Source organism: Manis pentadactyla, chromosome 8 (genome assembly GCF_030020395.1).
Source record: "Manis pentadactyla isolate mManPen7 chromosome 8, mManPen7.hap1, whole genome shotgun sequence".
Classification (NCBI taxonomy): Eukaryota; Metazoa; Chordata; class Mammalia; order Pholidota; family Manidae; genus Manis; species Manis pentadactyla.
Genome location: NC_080026.1, coordinates 132,970,568 through 132,987,280, shown reverse-complemented (window position 1 = coordinate 132,987,280; position 16,713 = coordinate 132,970,568). Strand labels below are relative to the sequence as shown.

The window sequence follows — 16,713 nt, the reverse complement described above, 5'->3', positions numbered from 1 at the left end:
GATCAGTAACATGGTAAGTATCTGATTCACTGATCAGCGTTTCACCACACCAAGCTTCCAACTTAAACTTCCGACATTGTCGGTTCTCTTTCCTTCTTTTTTCTTTCTTTCCTTCTTAACTTTTTATCATAAAAACTGTCCGGCATACACAGAAAGAAAGCTGTAAAGGACCCCCAGGTGCCCCTCTCAGCTTCGACGCTTACCAGTTCATGCTTCATCTACATCTTCAGGCACTTTCCTCCCCGAGAAAATTGAAGCAAATCCCAGGCACTTGCTTCCTAAATATTTCAATAATATCTCTTTTAAAACCATTACCATTCTATCATTATTTTCTCAATATTATAAAATATCCAGTGAGTGTTTGCATTTGCTCTATTATTGTTCTCACTCTCTCACGGTTTGTTTCAATCAGGCCCCAACTAAAGCCCATTCACTTTGGGGTCAAAATCTTTTGCCTACTTTAAACTATAGGTTTCTCCCTTGTCACTCTGTCCTTTTTCCCTTGCACTTTTGTTACTGTTGTTGCTCTTGTTTATCTTGTGACAACTAGGTTACAAACCAGATTGTCCTGTAGCGTGTCCTGTTGTCTGGGAGCTTGCGATGCCGTATTCCTCGAGCGAGATTCAGGCTAGGCTAGGCTAGATAGACCAGGGGTTGTCAAACCATAGCCTACCCGGGCCTGTTCTGGCAAATGGTGCTCCCCTGGAACACAGCCACACTCAGCTGCATGGGGTCTGTGGCCCTTCCCTGCTGTAGTGGTGACGTTGAGTAGTTGCAGTGACATTGCGTGACCCTCAAAACCTAAAATATTTCCTATTTGGCCACTTACAGGAAAAACTCTGTTGACCACTGGACTAGAGGCTCGGTCATATTCGGGGTTGATATTTTGGAGGGCTGTGTTCTTCTATCAGGAGTCACATTGCTCGGTCATACTTTGTGTGGTCTGCTGAGGAACCTACCTGACCCTTAATTCACTGGAGTTGCAGAGTGTTGATAACTCTAATTCTGGCATCCTCTCTTTGTGAATTAACTCGAATAGTCTGTGAAAAGAAACTTCCCTTTTTTTAATCCATTATTTCCATGAAATCCAGGTTTCCCAGAACAAATTTTGAAATTCCAAATTTTGCTAAGATTATGCCATAAAATTATTGTTTTTGCAACTCTGTCCTTGTTTTTGGAAAGCCGGGGAAAGAGAAAGCAGTGTCCTTACTTAATTTATTGAAGTGTTTTTAAATCTGGAATGTTCGCAGGTGGCAGTGGAGACCAGGGCAGTCATAGCCTGGATGGAAAAAATCCCCTTCGTGCTGGGCGGCAACCTGCAGGGGGGGGAGCTGGTGGTGGCGTACCCCTACGACATGGTGCGCTCCCTGTGGAAGACGCAGGAGCACACCCCCACGCCCGACGACCACGTGTTCCGCTGGCTGGCCTACTCGTATGCCTCCACACACCGCCTCATGACCGACGCCAGAAGGAGGGTGTGCCACACAGAAGACTTCCAGAAAGAGGACGGGACTGTCAATGGGGCTTCCTGGCACACTGTCGCAGGAAGTAAGTCTGACGGGCCTGCTGTCCTCTGGGGCCGAATGGTCACGAGCTCCCTGGGAAAGGCAGGGCCCTGCAAACCACGACCTTGCAAAACCTCCCTTTACTGCTAGTATCTGGGTCATAGCTGCCATAGTCACCCATGCACAGGGGCCAGCACTCTCCCTAACTGCCCCTTGCATCCTTCCCACAGTCTTCCAGGGCGTGGGGCCTCCTCCAGTTTATAAATGAGATAATTAGGGCTTAGACACAAAGGGATCTCTCCCAGGGAGAAGGGGACAGAGCTGGGCTCTGCTGGACTCTGGTCTGCTCCCAGCCACTGAGATATTCGGGTTTTTTAGGGTCAGAGGTGGACAACTGTAGGGTTAGGGGAAATAGCGGCCAGAAAGGAAACGCAGCGAAGGGGCAGAGCACATGGTGGTGCTGGTCCTCGGCCAGGGCTTTTGCCCAGAGCTGCTCCCACTGCGGGCTGTCCTGTGCAGAAGCCTGCGGACTGGCGGCACTCACTGTGCACTCAGGTGTGAACCCTGAGCTGCAGGTGTGCCCTGAGGCCAACGTGGTGAGGACTCACAAAGCTCCCACCTGTGGGGAGTCAGTGGACCACCTCCAGTTACGCCAGGGCACCTGGTAGAAGCACTACTAAATGCCATGCGGGGAGGATGTGGTATTGCTCCCAGCACCCACACCGGACCAGAGAGGCTTCCTTCCCGTGGAGACTTCAGGAACTCCTTCGCAGCAGCCACAGAGAACCCAGCGGTCCAGCTTTCAGGATAAGCACTTTGTTTCCACCTGGCCAAGGGCCCCCAAATGAGGAGGGAAGAGGATGTCAGCATTACGTGATGTCCCTCTGCCTGGGGATGGCAAGACCGCAACCATAATGCTCATTTCTTATTTTCTTGCCTTTGTGGGCATTGGGAAAACTACTGATAAAATTCGAAAAATGTGCCATTCAAATAGATCTGGGTGCGAATTCTATTTCACCACTTAGATGCTGCGTGACCCTGGGCAGGTAACTCTACCTCTCTGAAGCCCTATATTTTCCTTTTGTAAAGTCAGCTTGAGGAGAAGGAGAATGGTGATGGTGAGGATGCTCTGGGACGGTTGTGAGGCTTATGTAGGGACAGTCGTGGGTGTGTTCTATGTCATAGAAACAGTTATGGTAAGTCCCATCCCCTGCCCTCCCCACTCTTCCAGGAGCAGGCTCACCATGAAGCCTCTTACGATCACGTCCTTATTCTCTGTTGTACTCTTTTAATCAACTTCAATATTATTTTACTTGGCTAGAGATTCAGCCTTCACATACTTTTTAGGTGTGTTTCCACCCTTAGGAAAGAAGAAATTAAAAAGTAGTAGATATATTTGTTCCTGTGGCCATTTTAAAACATGTACAGAGAACTGGCCAGTTTTTTCTTGGTTGCGTAGCAAGCAGAAGTATTTTATGTATCTCCTCCTGGTTTTACTCTGCAAAGTAAAAAAGTAAATGCAAATCCCATCAAGAAAATTTCCTGATGGCCAAAGAGCTTTCTTGCTTTTCATTTCTGGCCCTAAAAAACTATAATAACCTTTATGTGAAATATCTGTTTGGTTTTGATGGCTGCTGTGATTACATTGGGTGTGGACACAGCTGGATTTGCCAGAGTCAGGTCAATAGAAGCGTTGTGAAAAGTTGTCTGCTGCATAATCACATAGGCAGCATTGGATTTTTTTTCATTTTCCATTATTTCGGGGACTTCTGTAGCACAGCCATGTGGTGGCTCGAGCCTTTTTAATCATCCTTCCTCCTGGCCATGTGAGGAAGTCTGCAGATTCATTTCTTTGCAGATTAATGAAATGTGACTTCTAATTTCCTCCCTCCCCCTTCTCCTCCTCCGCTCCATCTTTTTGTTTGGTTCTTGCCCGCTGGTGAGCAGTGACTGACAGGCGTGGTTAATGGAGAGAGCAGGGCAGTGGAGAGCAAGTTCAGTAAATCTCCAAGTGAACTTCTTCGGCCATATGCGCGTTCTAACTCCAAAGTAATGGAGATGTACCTCGGCTGCCAGCCTGTGCCTTGTCCCTGATGATGAAGGCAGTTGTTATGATAGTTCAGGCACTCAGAGCTTTAAGGAACACACAGCTCCATGTCCCATACGAAAGCATGTGACAAGAACAGATGCCAGGCAAAGAGAACACGAAGGAGTGGCTTGCTGTCCCCAGCCAGGAGTGAAGGCTGTGAAGAACTCTCTGGGTCACAACCAGCTCCTTGCCCACGTGTTTCTGTTTTGAAGTCATTTATTACCAAGTATCCTTAGCTTACAACCTTCACCAAAGAGCTGGGAGTCAGCAGCAAAGACAGCCTGGCTGTGCACTTCTGCCACGTGCACCTGGTTTCTCATCATTTCGCCAGTTCTCTGATCACCGCTAGTGTCTAAAGACGTGTATTGCAAAATGGCAGGCCCACTGCAGAGTTTTTAGATATCATATTTATTTATTTCAGTACTAACAAGGCCTAAGAGACTAGGAATAATGAAAATGTTACATGCACAGAGGAGCCCAGTGCTCCCAGGATGTCCCAGCTGTGGTGACTAGTGGCCATGTCATCCACCATCCCCCCTGTGCTCTCGGTAAGTCCGTGCTCCAGGCATGAGTGCATGAGTTGACCTGGCATTTTGACCACGTTCTTCAACCAGACCAGGCCTCTGCAAAGGATTCCCCATTCATTCGACACAGTCCCACCCTTTATATTCCACTGCCCTCAGCTGTTCTTGTTTTATCTCAAATGTGATCAAAGTCCTGTGGCTGATAACATGGGAATGGTACTGATCTGGAATCTGGTAGGAAGAGTGTGTTTGGAGCCATTTTGCCTGTTATTTTAGCTGTCAGTCAGCAGATTGATACAGAATTGCTGTCGACACCCAAAGCCATGGTTTTTAAATAGACATTTAGGCTGAGCAGTGCACCATGGCACCTTTTGGCAAGCTAAGTGAGAAGAGAGGAAGAAGGGATGGTGACTCTTGGTTGGAGTGCGGGACCTATTTCAGTCAACACAGAGAGAACTGGCCCCTCCAACTTCTGCTGTCTGTAGTCCTGCCCCTCAGAACCCACGGAAGGTTTGTCAGAGGTTCATCCTGCTAGGTCATGCAGGGCACAGCTGCAGTGCGTTCTCGCTGATCACCCTGTTCTCCAAAAGCAAAGATGTTGGGAAGAGAGCTCCTGGAACTTTATGCCATCTGACATTCATTTACTCATCTAGGAAATACTGGGTACTGGAGCAGGTTGAATGGTGGCCTCACAAAATATGTTTGCTTCCTTATCTCCAGAACCTGTGAGTGTGACCTTCTGTGGAAAATGGGTCTTTGCAGGTATTATTAAAGGTGTCAAGATGAGGTCATCCTGGATTAACTGGATGGGCCTTTAGATCATTGACAAAAGTCCTTATAATGGGCAGAAGAGGAGAAGACACAGACACGGAGAAGGCCATGTGAAGACAGAGGCACAGGTTGGAGTGAAGTAGTCACAAGCCAAGGAACCAGGGGCTACCAGGACCAGAAGAGGCAAGGAACGGCCCCCACCTAGAGCCCTTGGAGAGAGCGTGGCCCTGCTAAGCCCTTGATTTTGGACTTATGGCCTCGGAACTATGGGAGGGTACATTTCTATTGTTGTAAACCATCAAGTTCATGGTCATTTGTAAGAGCAGCCCTAGGAAACTACTCCAGGGCCCCAGCCCCGTGCCAGGCTGTGCGCTTCATCCTGTTGTAGACATGCCAGGATGTGTGCAGCCCATCTGCTTTCAGGCTCAGTGGGCGACTGTGCTCGCCCTGCAGCTCCCGTGCAGCCATGCCGCATTTGGAGATAAGACCAAGGTCTCGGCATCGCACACACCTAGGTTCTAACCCTGACTCTGGCTCTTTCCAGTCACATGATGCTGTACACATTTTAAAACTCTTCTCTACCTCAATTTTCTTATTTGTAAAATTGTACTATGCCACCTACCTCTGTGCTGGGTTTGTGGCCAGTGGATGCAGTGTGCCGGCTTAGGTAAGACCCTCAGTAAATAGTGCTGTGGAGAGCTGTTTTAATGAGTTAGCATAGAAAACTTAGAGAGCTGTAGCTGAGAGGAGCATAACTTTAGACATTAATTTAATAATACTTAAAACCCATACTGTTAATTAATGATACCTTTATTCTAAAAATAGTGTTAAACTGACTTTAATAACGTTAACAGAACTTTATGTAGAAAGCACGTATTTCAGTCCTGCTGTCAGAGATGTTCTCGCAGGTGTGTGCCTGTCTTCCCCCTACGCCGTTCCGGCCGCTCTCTCTATCTCCTCCCCATCCCCCAGCATTTGCTTTAATTAATTTTTCATCTGTACTAGGTATTGACATCTCCTTGTTCAAATGAAGTCTACTGAATCGTGTTCTGGAACGTTCTTGCGGTCTCCCCAGTGCCACTCTGAGCATTGAGTGTTAAGTGAAAATGTCTGGTTGGCTTGGCAGGTCTCAACGATTTCAGCTACCTTCATACAAACTGCTTCGAGCTGTCCATCTACGTGGGCTGTGATAAATATCCCCACGAGAGCCAGCTGCCCGAGGAGTGGGAGAATAATCGGGAGTCCTTAATCGTGTTCATGGAGCAGGTGTGGCGTGGGCCCCCAGCTGGGATGGGGGGCTGGCTGAGGAATGAGGCCCTCTCCGTGGCTGGAGGCATGAGATCACATCAGTGGTTCAGGCCACGGCAGTCATCCCGGGCCAGCCACGGTGCTGGAGTGAACCATTGTCTGTTTGCCCTTGATTTGACCCCTAGAAAGTGAGCTCTGAGTCAGTGTTGATGGCTCCCACCGGGGCCGTGGTGAGTGAGATTAGTTAGGGGTTCTCAGATGCTGCTCTGTGGGGCGGTGGCGGCACATCCAAGCCAGCATGCCCAGGCTCCTTGTATTAGTCTTCTGGGGGCTGCATAACAATGTACATGGAGGGTGGGGGGTGGTGCTTTAAACAACAGACACCACTGCTCTGGAGGCTGGAAGCCCAAGGCCAGGTGTCGGTGGGCTGGCCTCGTCCTGAGGCCTCTCTCCATGGCTCGCTGACAGCCGCCTTCTTGCTGTGTCCTCAGTGGCCCTTCCTCTGTGCGTACACACTTTGGGTGCCTCTGTGTGTCCAGATTTCCTCTTCTTATGAGCACGTCAGTCAGATCGGATTAGGGCCCACACTAGTGCCTTATTTTAACTTCGTCATTTCCTTAATGACACAATCTCCAACTACAGTCACATTCTAAGGTACTGGGGGTAAGGACTTCAACATATGCATTTTGTAGGGGGTGCAGTTGAGCCCAGAACAGCCCTCAGGCTGAAGAGTCACTGCTGCAGGTGGCAGGGGTTACTTGAGATCAGTACTCACTATATATATGTATGTATATGACTACATATATATCAAACATATAATATATAATAAAGTGCATGCCGCAGTTCTGCCTGCATCCGGCAAGGAAGTTCTGCTGAATTCACTGGGGACCTCGCGTGCCTTCCTTTCCTCCCGCGCTCCAAGACAGGCCCACTTTGTAGCATTGGGTAAACCGGTTCTAGTTCGGTGCTGAAACTAACTAAATAACACCCACACCACACTAAGAAGCAGACTAACTTGAAACTGGAGAACTAAACAAAAACGAGTGTGGACTGTCAGCTGTGTGGCTCCACTGCGACTCGCGTCCATTAGGGAGTATGATCCTGAGGCTGAAGACAGAGGTTGCCCTTCTTCCATGGGCTGCCACAGACAATGCAGCCTGCAGCCCAGGCTGCCAGCTTCCTGCTCTCTGTTACCTCCGCACAGGTGGCCGAGGTCGGCCCCAGGATCCAGCATCCAGGGCTGTCCGTGAGCGTCCCCAGAGGGTCAGAGCAGCCCACCGTGCACTTCCACGGCATGATGCGAACAGGGTGTGAACCTGTTCCTCCCTCTTGGGAAGCCATGAGCACACTTTCTGCCCCCACCCTAGAATTTTGTGAGCGAGGCCCTTTTTTATTTCATATATGAAGAGAGTGAGAAGGCTCTGATCATTCTAAGGTAATGATTCTGACTTAGCCAAAGAACCTCCTGTGGATAAAATGCCCAGGCACAGTAGTAAATATATAGTTTCCTTAGAAATGATGGTATGTCTCCTTAGATTGTCACATCATTCCCCAGAAGGGGAAACTGAGGCATAAGGTGCAGCACTGGTGTGTGTCATGTGACACAGCTAGTCCTGGAAGGGCCCTGTAGGCTGAGTTGTAGTTTATAGGATTGACTCCTTTCTCACTATGAAGTCGTTAAATCTGTAAGTCAGTGTAGTCTGGGAACGTCAAAATAAATGTGCCTATAACAAATTCCATTTTTAGTGGATGTGTTCTTATGAACCATCTCAGATCCTAATATTAATTAAACCTCTGGAATACTCTGACTCCACTGGAGGAGTTTCTGGTGCATGGACCCAAAGGAATGCAGAAATTTACACACCAAGTCCACACAGGGCCGGGGACCTTTCCAGCTAGCTGTGGCTTTGCAAGGGTTCGTGGTGGCGCTGGGCTGGTGTGCGGTTCAGAGCCCTCTTCACTGTGCTGGTTGGGCAACTGAGCCTGTTTCTCATGTTTGCTGGGCAGGTGCATCGTGGCATCAAAGGCATTGTGAGGGATTTACACGGAAAAGGAATTCCCAATGCCATTATCTCCGTCGAAGGCGTTAACCATGACATCCGAACAGGTAAGTGCTATATAAACAGTAGGACATGCCTGTTTCCTTGAAGTGTTATACTTGAGTTTAAATCATACGTTGAGTGCCAGAAATGTCTTAGTCAGAGCTGAACAAATATTGCCTGCCTCTGACTTTTCCACAGAGACCCTGAAAAGCAGGTTTTCAGCTTGTGCTTTCTGGCTTCTCTCTGTCCCTTATTTAGTTGAAAACCAGAAGCTCAAAGAGGTTAAAGGACCACTGGCGGTTTAAGAGGTGAATGGACTTGGGTTCAGGTGTCTGCCCCCAGCCCCGGGCGTTTCTCTGCAGAGCCTCCCTGCTGGCTGGAAAACAGCCCACAGTCTTCAGGAGTTGCCTTACTCTTTGCTGATTAGGAAGTGATATGAAAACAAGTCCAGACTTTTCCTGTGCCCCAGGGACTGTCATCATCTGGGACGGCACTTGGTGTGTTCCGTGGGAAATGAAGACATGGTGACCTTGACTTTGACAGCTATCTGCAGCCCAATGCAATGACAGGTGCATGTAGAGGAGAATAGGCTGATGCTTAAATCTGATGGTCTGCTATAGTTCTGGTGGAGGTGGCATGTGCACAGGCCTGCTGAAACACACAGAACCTTGTGCGCTGGGGGGACTGTGGAGCACTGCGTCCCAGGGGGGCAGATACACTGTGCTTTGGGGTCTGCTGCAGCGAGCAGGGCATCAGGCCCTGTGTTTTCCAGGGGGTGCTGTGACCAAAGACCACAAACTGGGTGGCTTGGAAAAAAACAAATTTATTCTCTCACAGTGATGGAGTTTGGAAGTCTGAAATCAAGGTGTTGGCAGGACCAGGCTCTCTCTGGAGCTACTGGGCAGGATCCCTCCTTGGCTCTTCCAGCTCCTAGGGCTCATTCCTGAGCCTCTGGGCTGCATCACTCTAGTCTCTGCTTCTTCTTTCTCTTGGCCTCTTTCTGTGTCTCCTCCTTATAAGGACACTTGTCATTGGATTTAAGGCCCACCCAGGCAATCCGGGAGGATCGCATCTCAAGATCTTTAATTACATCTGCGAAGACCCTTTTTTCAAATAAAGTCACATTCATAAGGTCTGGGTAGTAGGATGTGGTCCCTTTTAGGGCCATCATTCAACCCACTACAGGTCCCCCCCAGAGACAAACTCATCAGTAAGAGAAAGGAAATTGGAATTTCCATGGGAAAACCCTACTCAGACCTCAGACACACGTGAACAGCTGGTGGAAACATCATGGTGCCGACTCAGCACGTTTAATATGGCCTGCCCTGTGCCCCTTGGCTTAGGAGCTTACACTGCACTGGGGTGGCCAGCTGCCCTGGTTTGCCTGGTACCAGGATGTGTGACTTTCAGATTTAAAATAGGGCCAGTCCCAGGCCAACTGGGTCAACTCATGGCCATGTGGGATCAGGCCTCTGGTTACTTCTGAGACCTCCTTTCCTATAGCTTCTGGGTGCCTCCAACTCTCCTGCTTGCTCAGCACTGTACCGATTTAAAACTGAAGTCCCTGAGTCTCAGGAACCCCCCTTAGTCCTGGGCAAATAGGGATAATGGACCCCTGTGCAACCTGCCCCTCTTCTCTGCCTCCCCTACCCCAGCTCCCCCTCCCCAAGAAGTGAGGCCCCAGGTTGGCTCTGCATAGGACTTGTATTTTAAACATTGCTAATGAGCTCATCCCCATTGGGTCTTCTCTCAAATGCCCCACTGAGACCCCCAGTTAATGCTGTACACCTGTGCCTCCCTTTAATGTGCCCACTAATTTCATGCTGTCCTTCCTGTTCCTCCCCCTCACCTGCTTGCTGTCTCCTTCCCTGGTGCTTCTCCTAACACTGTATAGGAGCTCCATTTACCACGCCTGTCATTTGTTTCTGCCTCTGCCTCTGATACTTCAGCAGGATCCTTGACTGTGTTGCTTGTCATGGTATCAGAAGCACATTACCTGACACTCAGGTGCTTAGGAAGTATTAGTTGAATGAATGAATGAGTTTGTTCATATGCATTAAGATACGCTGTCCTCCCCCAAAATGATTCCATTTGACCTGCAAGGAAACAGAGACCCCGGGACATTGGGATGGGGTGAGGCTGGGTTTCAGACTGGCCCACATGATCTTCAGTGCCAGGCTGCCTGCCGATGTGCCTGTACAGAAGACCAGTTATTGTTTAAATGAGTGAAATGCATCTGAAATGCTGTAGAACAGTAGGCTGGTGTGTAATGTCATGAACTGCCCTCTTACCATGTGGGCACCCATTTCTTCACTCAGCCACATTTTCTAAACATCCCTACCACCTGTCCTTGAGGATCTGATGATGAGGCTTCCCACTGTGTAGCAAGACATTTGGTACATAGAAACCCCTCATAGGCATCCACTGATTTGTTCATTCATTCATTCAACAAACAAGGACTGCAAACTCATAATGCACCAGATATGTGCACGGTGCTGGTGATCATTATCAATTAAAGGGGCTGTTTGGTCTGGCTCTGCATAGGACTTGTATTTTAAACATTGCTAATGAGCTCCTGCAAAAGAGTGATTCATGAAGGAGCCTGGAACATTCCTTGGACTATTAGTGCCTTGTATGCAATGGGAGAAAACAGGAGGGTTTTAAATGGAGTGAGAGAGAAAAAGTCCCTGGGGCCCCACAAACCAGAAGAAAGTACTTTGCCTAATGAGCTCAGAATTTGAATCCCTTGTAATCAAGCAGTTTTGATGAACTAATGGGAAATGCATCTCCCTCACCCTTTGCTTTCCCCTGTAAAGAGTTTCCCAGTGCATTATGACTGATGAACTCCACACTTTACACGTGGACCTTTATTGTATTTGTTTTAACATCTTTCATTTGTTGTATTTGTTTCAACATAAGCTCTGAATTTGCCTTGATTTCTCTCTGAGCTTACTTATGTGATCTGGCAAGGTTTATTTTAGGAGGGATTTTTGCATAAAACAGGGGTATTACATGAAATTCCAGAGAGAGAGGCTAGTAAGAATGTTTTCTAAATGCTTGTAAATATGTTGGCTGAACACCTGGCTCAGAATGCCACGTGACTGTCTTTTGTCTGGTGGACTCTAACCCGACCTGTGGACGGATGGACTTTCATTAGGGCCTGGATTGTCCCTTCTGTCCTCCATTGCTGAGCGATGCGAGGTGTGTGTCAGCCTCCCCCTGCAGCTCCATGGAATGCTCACCTGCAAACACAGACCTGATTGCTCAGTGGCACAGTAACCTTACTTCCCCTGAGTTTCACGAAGTGAGTGATTATAGACTTTTTTGGTGGTCAGGGTTAAAAGCAGAGATAACAGGAGCCATGGAGATAAATGTTGGAAAAGCCTAGCCAAGAACCTCTAGGGGAGAGGGTTCCTGCCAGGCAGAAAAGAGTTCCAGGCCTTCATGTTTCAGAAATAGAAACATCAGATTACCTTTTTCAGAAACTTTTCAGAGCTGACACCCTTCATTCTGATTCTGTGAACCTAAGCGAGTGCCTGATAGTTTCATTCACTTTTTAAAATATATCTTATTGAGCACCCTCTGTGTGCCAGACTAGAAATGCTTTGGTGAATAAGGTATGGCCCCTGACCTCAAAGAGGATACATTCTAGTGGGGGAGACCCATTGGTAATTATAAAGGAAAATTTTAAAGTGAACTTCAGTCTGTGACAAGAGCCAAGAAAGAAAGGAATCAGGTAATATATAGAAACTGTGGGAAAGCCAAGGAAGTTACCCTCTCAGAAGGGATGAGCACAAGCTGGCCTTTAGAAAAGCAGGGAACAGCATTCTAGTTGGAGGGAACAGTAATTACAAAGGTTCAGAGTCAAGAGTTAAGGGACAAACTCTTGGGAGTTTGTAGCTGGAGAGTGGCGGGCACTGAGGGGGTGGCATGTGATATGGGAGGGCTCAGCAGGGCCTGAGTTTGGGTTTTGCTGTGAGCACTGGCCCTGACACCTGAATGAGACAGATCCTCAGGCTGACAGGAACACCATCTCCAAATGCTCATCTGTTTTTCCTCAAAAATGAGTAAGTTTGGACTTGCTGGACTTTCTTTGAAGATTTATCCAACAGGGGTATAGGATTACTTTTAAATTACTATTAAATTACAAAAAAACTACTTTTAAGCAAAAAAATTGGTTTCATTATTAAGAAACAAACTTTAGGCAGTTAAAAAGAATATTAAGGCCTGAGTTTTCAAAGGATAAAAGAGAGTTGACTCAGCACAAGAGTTGTGGAATAGCAGTGGGAACAGCATATGCAAAGGTGCAGAAGTGTGAGATGTGTGTGTGTGTGTGTGTGGCCCATTCAGGGAACCACAGAGTGGCTGGAATTGCAGGGATGTGTGGGCTATGGGTGGGGAAGTCAGGAACTGGGATTACAACGATGTGGGCCTCCTAGGGACTTTGGGTATATTGCCCACCTGACCATGCTCCAAGGGCAGGTATAAAGATGGGATGCCATGACATGACAGGAAGGAGGCCGGCCGCCGTTTGGAAGATAGACTGGGGAGGGGTTAGGAGGGAGCCTTCTGCCACCTGGGGGACGAGGGAGAATATAGAAGCTTCTTGTAAACAAAATGTAGTCACGTGGTGAGTATTTATTAGTTGTGGATTTCTTCACTCCTGGGCTGTCTGAGCACCTCCCTCAGGGAGAACCCTGCCCCTTCCTGGGGTGTTTCCCACCTCCGAGTGCCCCAGGGCCGTGTTCCCACAGAGGCCTCCCCTCGGACCCTCTGGTCCCCAGTAGGGGGCCAGCCCTTGGCCCTGACTCCTCCACCCTGGTGCTTGCGAGGAGAAAGCGCCCCGAGTAGCTGAGACTTAGCGTGATCGGTTCTCCTGTTCAGAAGACATTTCGTTCTGTGTTTGTTCATTCTGCTTCTTTCCATTCAGCCGAATGGGCATTCATTGAGGACATGCTTTATGACGCGGGGTTCAGTGCTGAAGACTAAGACACAGGCTCTTCAGGAGCCTACAGCATAGCACAGGGCCGACAGGAAGAGGACATGTGGTCCGGGAGGGGGACAGGTTGGACATACGAAGGCGTGGCTCCTTCAGGTTCGCCCTGGGGCTGGGGGAGCCTAGAGAGGTGTCTTAATGGGTGAACTGCACTGTGGAGCTCAGGCCACCTGCTTGCAAGAGGAAGACTGTCTGATGTGGCTCTTGCCTTCTGAAAAGCCTTGAGGTGGCATCATATTTAGTTGAAACCGTGCAGTTTCGCTAGAGGAAGACACAAGGCAAAGAGTTGAGAAACACCAAGCCACCCAGGTGTGTGTCCCTGGAGCTCTCCTGTCGAGGCCTGCTTGCCGATGAGCAGGCTGTGTGTTCATGTGGCAAACAGCTGCCTACGTAATTCACTCTTCATTACATCCCGTGTTCTTGTGAGCTCACTGCAGTACGGGGGTGTCTCACATGAATAAAGATTGTAATATGAATTTAAACATGTTGCTTCCAAGAGCCATGCATGTCTGTGTGGGAGATACATGTTTACATATCAGATACAGAGCTGTTGTCCATGCCTTAGAAGGCTCCCAGACTTGTTTAGACGAGTAAACTTGCCTAAGTAAACTCAGATGTCTAAACTTGTTTAGACGAGTAAAAGTGCCTACCTAGCATCCCACGAATCCAGCCTGTTCTCTTTTTCATCTGGAACCGAAGCTTTCGACAGGGCAGGGCACTCAGGTTGTTCTAAGGGAGAAAACGGAGCCTGGCCCTGACACCTGAATACCAGCTGTGCAACATTGTGCAGGACACTACGCCTCCCGGGGCGTCAGGTTGCTCACGGAGAAAGAGTATCATACAACCTGCATCCAAGGTTTGCCAGAATGGGGCAGTGGATCTGTGCCCACCTCATCTGCCCCTCCATGTGCTTCACACCAGTCACTGGTGTCTCCTTATCAGCCTCTCAGCCTCTCTGATGTCAGGGGCCTAAGTGTCCTCAGTTGTTTGCAGGCTCCTGGGGAGCATAGCCTTGGCCTCAAACCCCTCTTTATGCAACAAGGACCTGGCCTAGGGCTAAGAATGGATACGGGTCCCAGTAGGTGCTTTGACTGGAAGGACGGGGTTCAGCCTTCAGCACCCATGGGTAACTGCTCTGGCAGCTCCAAGTCTCTCTGGCCCCTGGGGCCACAGAATGAGGTACAGATTCTTCTCCCAGGTCATCTGGCTCTCATCGCATGTAGTCCTTTCCTTCTCTTTTCAAAAGCAAGGAGCCCACCTCTTGTGAAAATTACTGTTCTGTATTTATAGCTGTTCCAAGGGAAGCCAGGCAGCCAGGCACCGATGGCTTTTCAGGACGGCATTTTGCGGTGAGGGCGTACTGTTTGGAAATTCAAGTGCATAGTGAATGGCTCCTACTGTCATGAAAGAAGGAGTGTGAGTGCTTGTTTCTCCATCTCCGTTTCCATCTGCAGGGAGCCTACACCCCAACCCCTGCCTGTTAAAACCATTACAGTGGCTTCCAAAGAGGAAAACATCTTGGCTTCCAAAATGCATTAAGAATTCGCATCTGCAGGGGCTTGAATTCCACACTGCCTGCTCTGAGTCTCTCTGTGGCTGGGAGACTTGGAATAACAGTGCTGGTGGGATCTGCATTACAAAAGAACCCCCCTGAATTCCCTGCTTTCTTTTCACAGCCAGCGATGGGGATTACTGGCGCCTCCTGAACCCCGGAGAGTATGTGGTCACAGTCAAGGCAGAAGGTTTCACCTCAGCTACCAAGAACTGCATGGTTGGCTACGACATGGGGGCCACACGATGTGACTTCGCGCTCAGCAAAACCAACCTAGCTAGGATCAGAGAGATTATGGAGAAGTTCGGGAAGCAGCCTGTCAGCCTGCCAGCCAGGCGACTGAAGCTGCGGGGGCGGAAGAGACGGCAGCGCGGGTGACCTCCCAACACCTGAGACATGTTCCGGACCCCTGCAAATTAAACCACCCCCAGTCATAGCCCCATAGAGAACCTGCTCCCTGTTGTTTTCTCTGTAATTCAAGGAGGCCTGGGAGAATGTGTGTCTTGCAAGGCTGGTCCCGAGGGGAAAGCTGAAGGCTTAAGATATTTTCTTTGTTCCCATTTACCCGAATAACTTGGGCGGATCAACAGAGAAGGGCTGGTAGGAGTGAGAGAATTCAGCAAATCAACCTGGGTGTAAGAGTTGCTGGTCTATTCAGGGCCTCCTGGCTGCATAGTAGGGAAACCCCTGCTTCCCGTTTGTGCAACAGCAAGAGTTCTCCGTGTATTTGAATTTTGCACAGCTAAAATTGCAGCGTTCCCAGGCCCACCACCCCAAATGTTACCATTTGAGATGTTTGTGGGCATTCTAAGAGAAAAAAGCACCGTCTCTGGCCCCAGGATAGATAAATTCGGCACTCAGTTGGGAATAGACACATTACTGAATGAGCATCGGTCAGCCTCTTGAATCACCTTAGTTTCTCTTTCAACAAAGGATCATGTTTATAAAAGGGGAGAAAGGCTGAAATAATTAGAGAGCAATTAATAGGCAGCCAGTGTGCCATGGGGCTCATTGCATGTGTGCCGGGTCCTCGGCGACAATCCCCCCACCCCCTGTGGGTCTAGAAGCCCTGGGGGTGCCAGCCTTTTGGAGGGACCAGACCTTTAGCCTGCCCCCCTCTTTGACCTACTAGGACTTGGAAAGGACCAGAAGGAAGCTGGCCTGTGGCCCTCCTTTCAGGGAAATGAGCACCCCTGAGCCGGCCTGCCATCACTATGGGAGTTATCTTTGATGTGTGGGATGCCAGACCTTCAAATTAGGCTCAGTTTGATGAAGAGCTCTTAGAATGATCTGTGGAGCACTGGCTCAGAGGGGTGACTGCAGAACACACGAGGCAAGAGTTTGTCTAATTCTTTATTAATGTTGCTGCCCACTGACCTGGGAAGAATGAGAAAAATAAAGGAAGCAGATAGTAAGCTCCTCCTAGTGTGTGGCTTTCCTGGGTGCACTCACAGCTCCCCAAGCCCTGCCACCTCTCCCTGTGGTCCATCACCCCCGAGGAGGTGCCTGCTTGGGATCGGGCATCCTGTGTCCCCATCAAGCTCAGGACTGGTGCGGACAGCTATGTACTCCCTGCCTCCTCCCCAAGAGAGGCATGTGCTTGAGTAAAGTCATCCTGGCCCTTGGGACCCACTATGACTCCTGGGGATACCCCTGAGCAGCTTTCCAGAAAAGATCTCATGCAACTTCTTAACAGTATATGTCAGAGATTGCAAACTTCTCTTACAAAGGATCAGATAGTAAATTAGGCTTTGCAGGCTATGCGTTCTCTGTCACAAGTGCTCAACTCTGCTGTTATAGCCCAAAAACAGACATGTACAGTACATAAATGACTGGGCACAGCTGTGTTTTAATAAAACTTTATTCACAACATTTGTCAGTAGGATTTGTCCCTCAGGCTGGGGCTTAGTTAGCTGACCCCTGCTAGAAACCAGTGCTGTCCACTAGAACTTTCTATGAGCATGGAGATGTTGTAGTCTGTGCTAA

The 16,713-nt window shown here is 48.9% G+C and overlaps 1 protein-coding gene across 2 annotated transcripts in view; it reads left to right on the top strand.

The window, feature by feature from the left end:
• Positions 1-16,146, top strand: part of CPXM2 (carboxypeptidase X, M14 family member 2) — a 113,531-nt gene extending 97,385 nt beyond the window's left edge. For both annotated transcript variants that reach the window (XM_057506440.1, XM_036898639.2), the window contains 4 exons: positions 1,251-1,548; positions 6,016-6,155; positions 8,145-8,244; positions 14,852-16,146. In XM_057506440.1, coding sequence (XP_057362423.1) covers positions 1,251-1,548; positions 6,016-6,155; positions 8,145-8,244; positions 14,852-15,105 — 792 coding nt within the window. In that variant the 3' untranslated portion in view covers positions 15,106-16,146. The remainder of the gene's footprint in view (positions 1-1,250; positions 1,549-6,015; positions 6,156-8,144; positions 8,245-14,851) is intronic.
• The last annotated feature ends 567 nt before the right edge of the window (positions 16,147-16,713 follow it).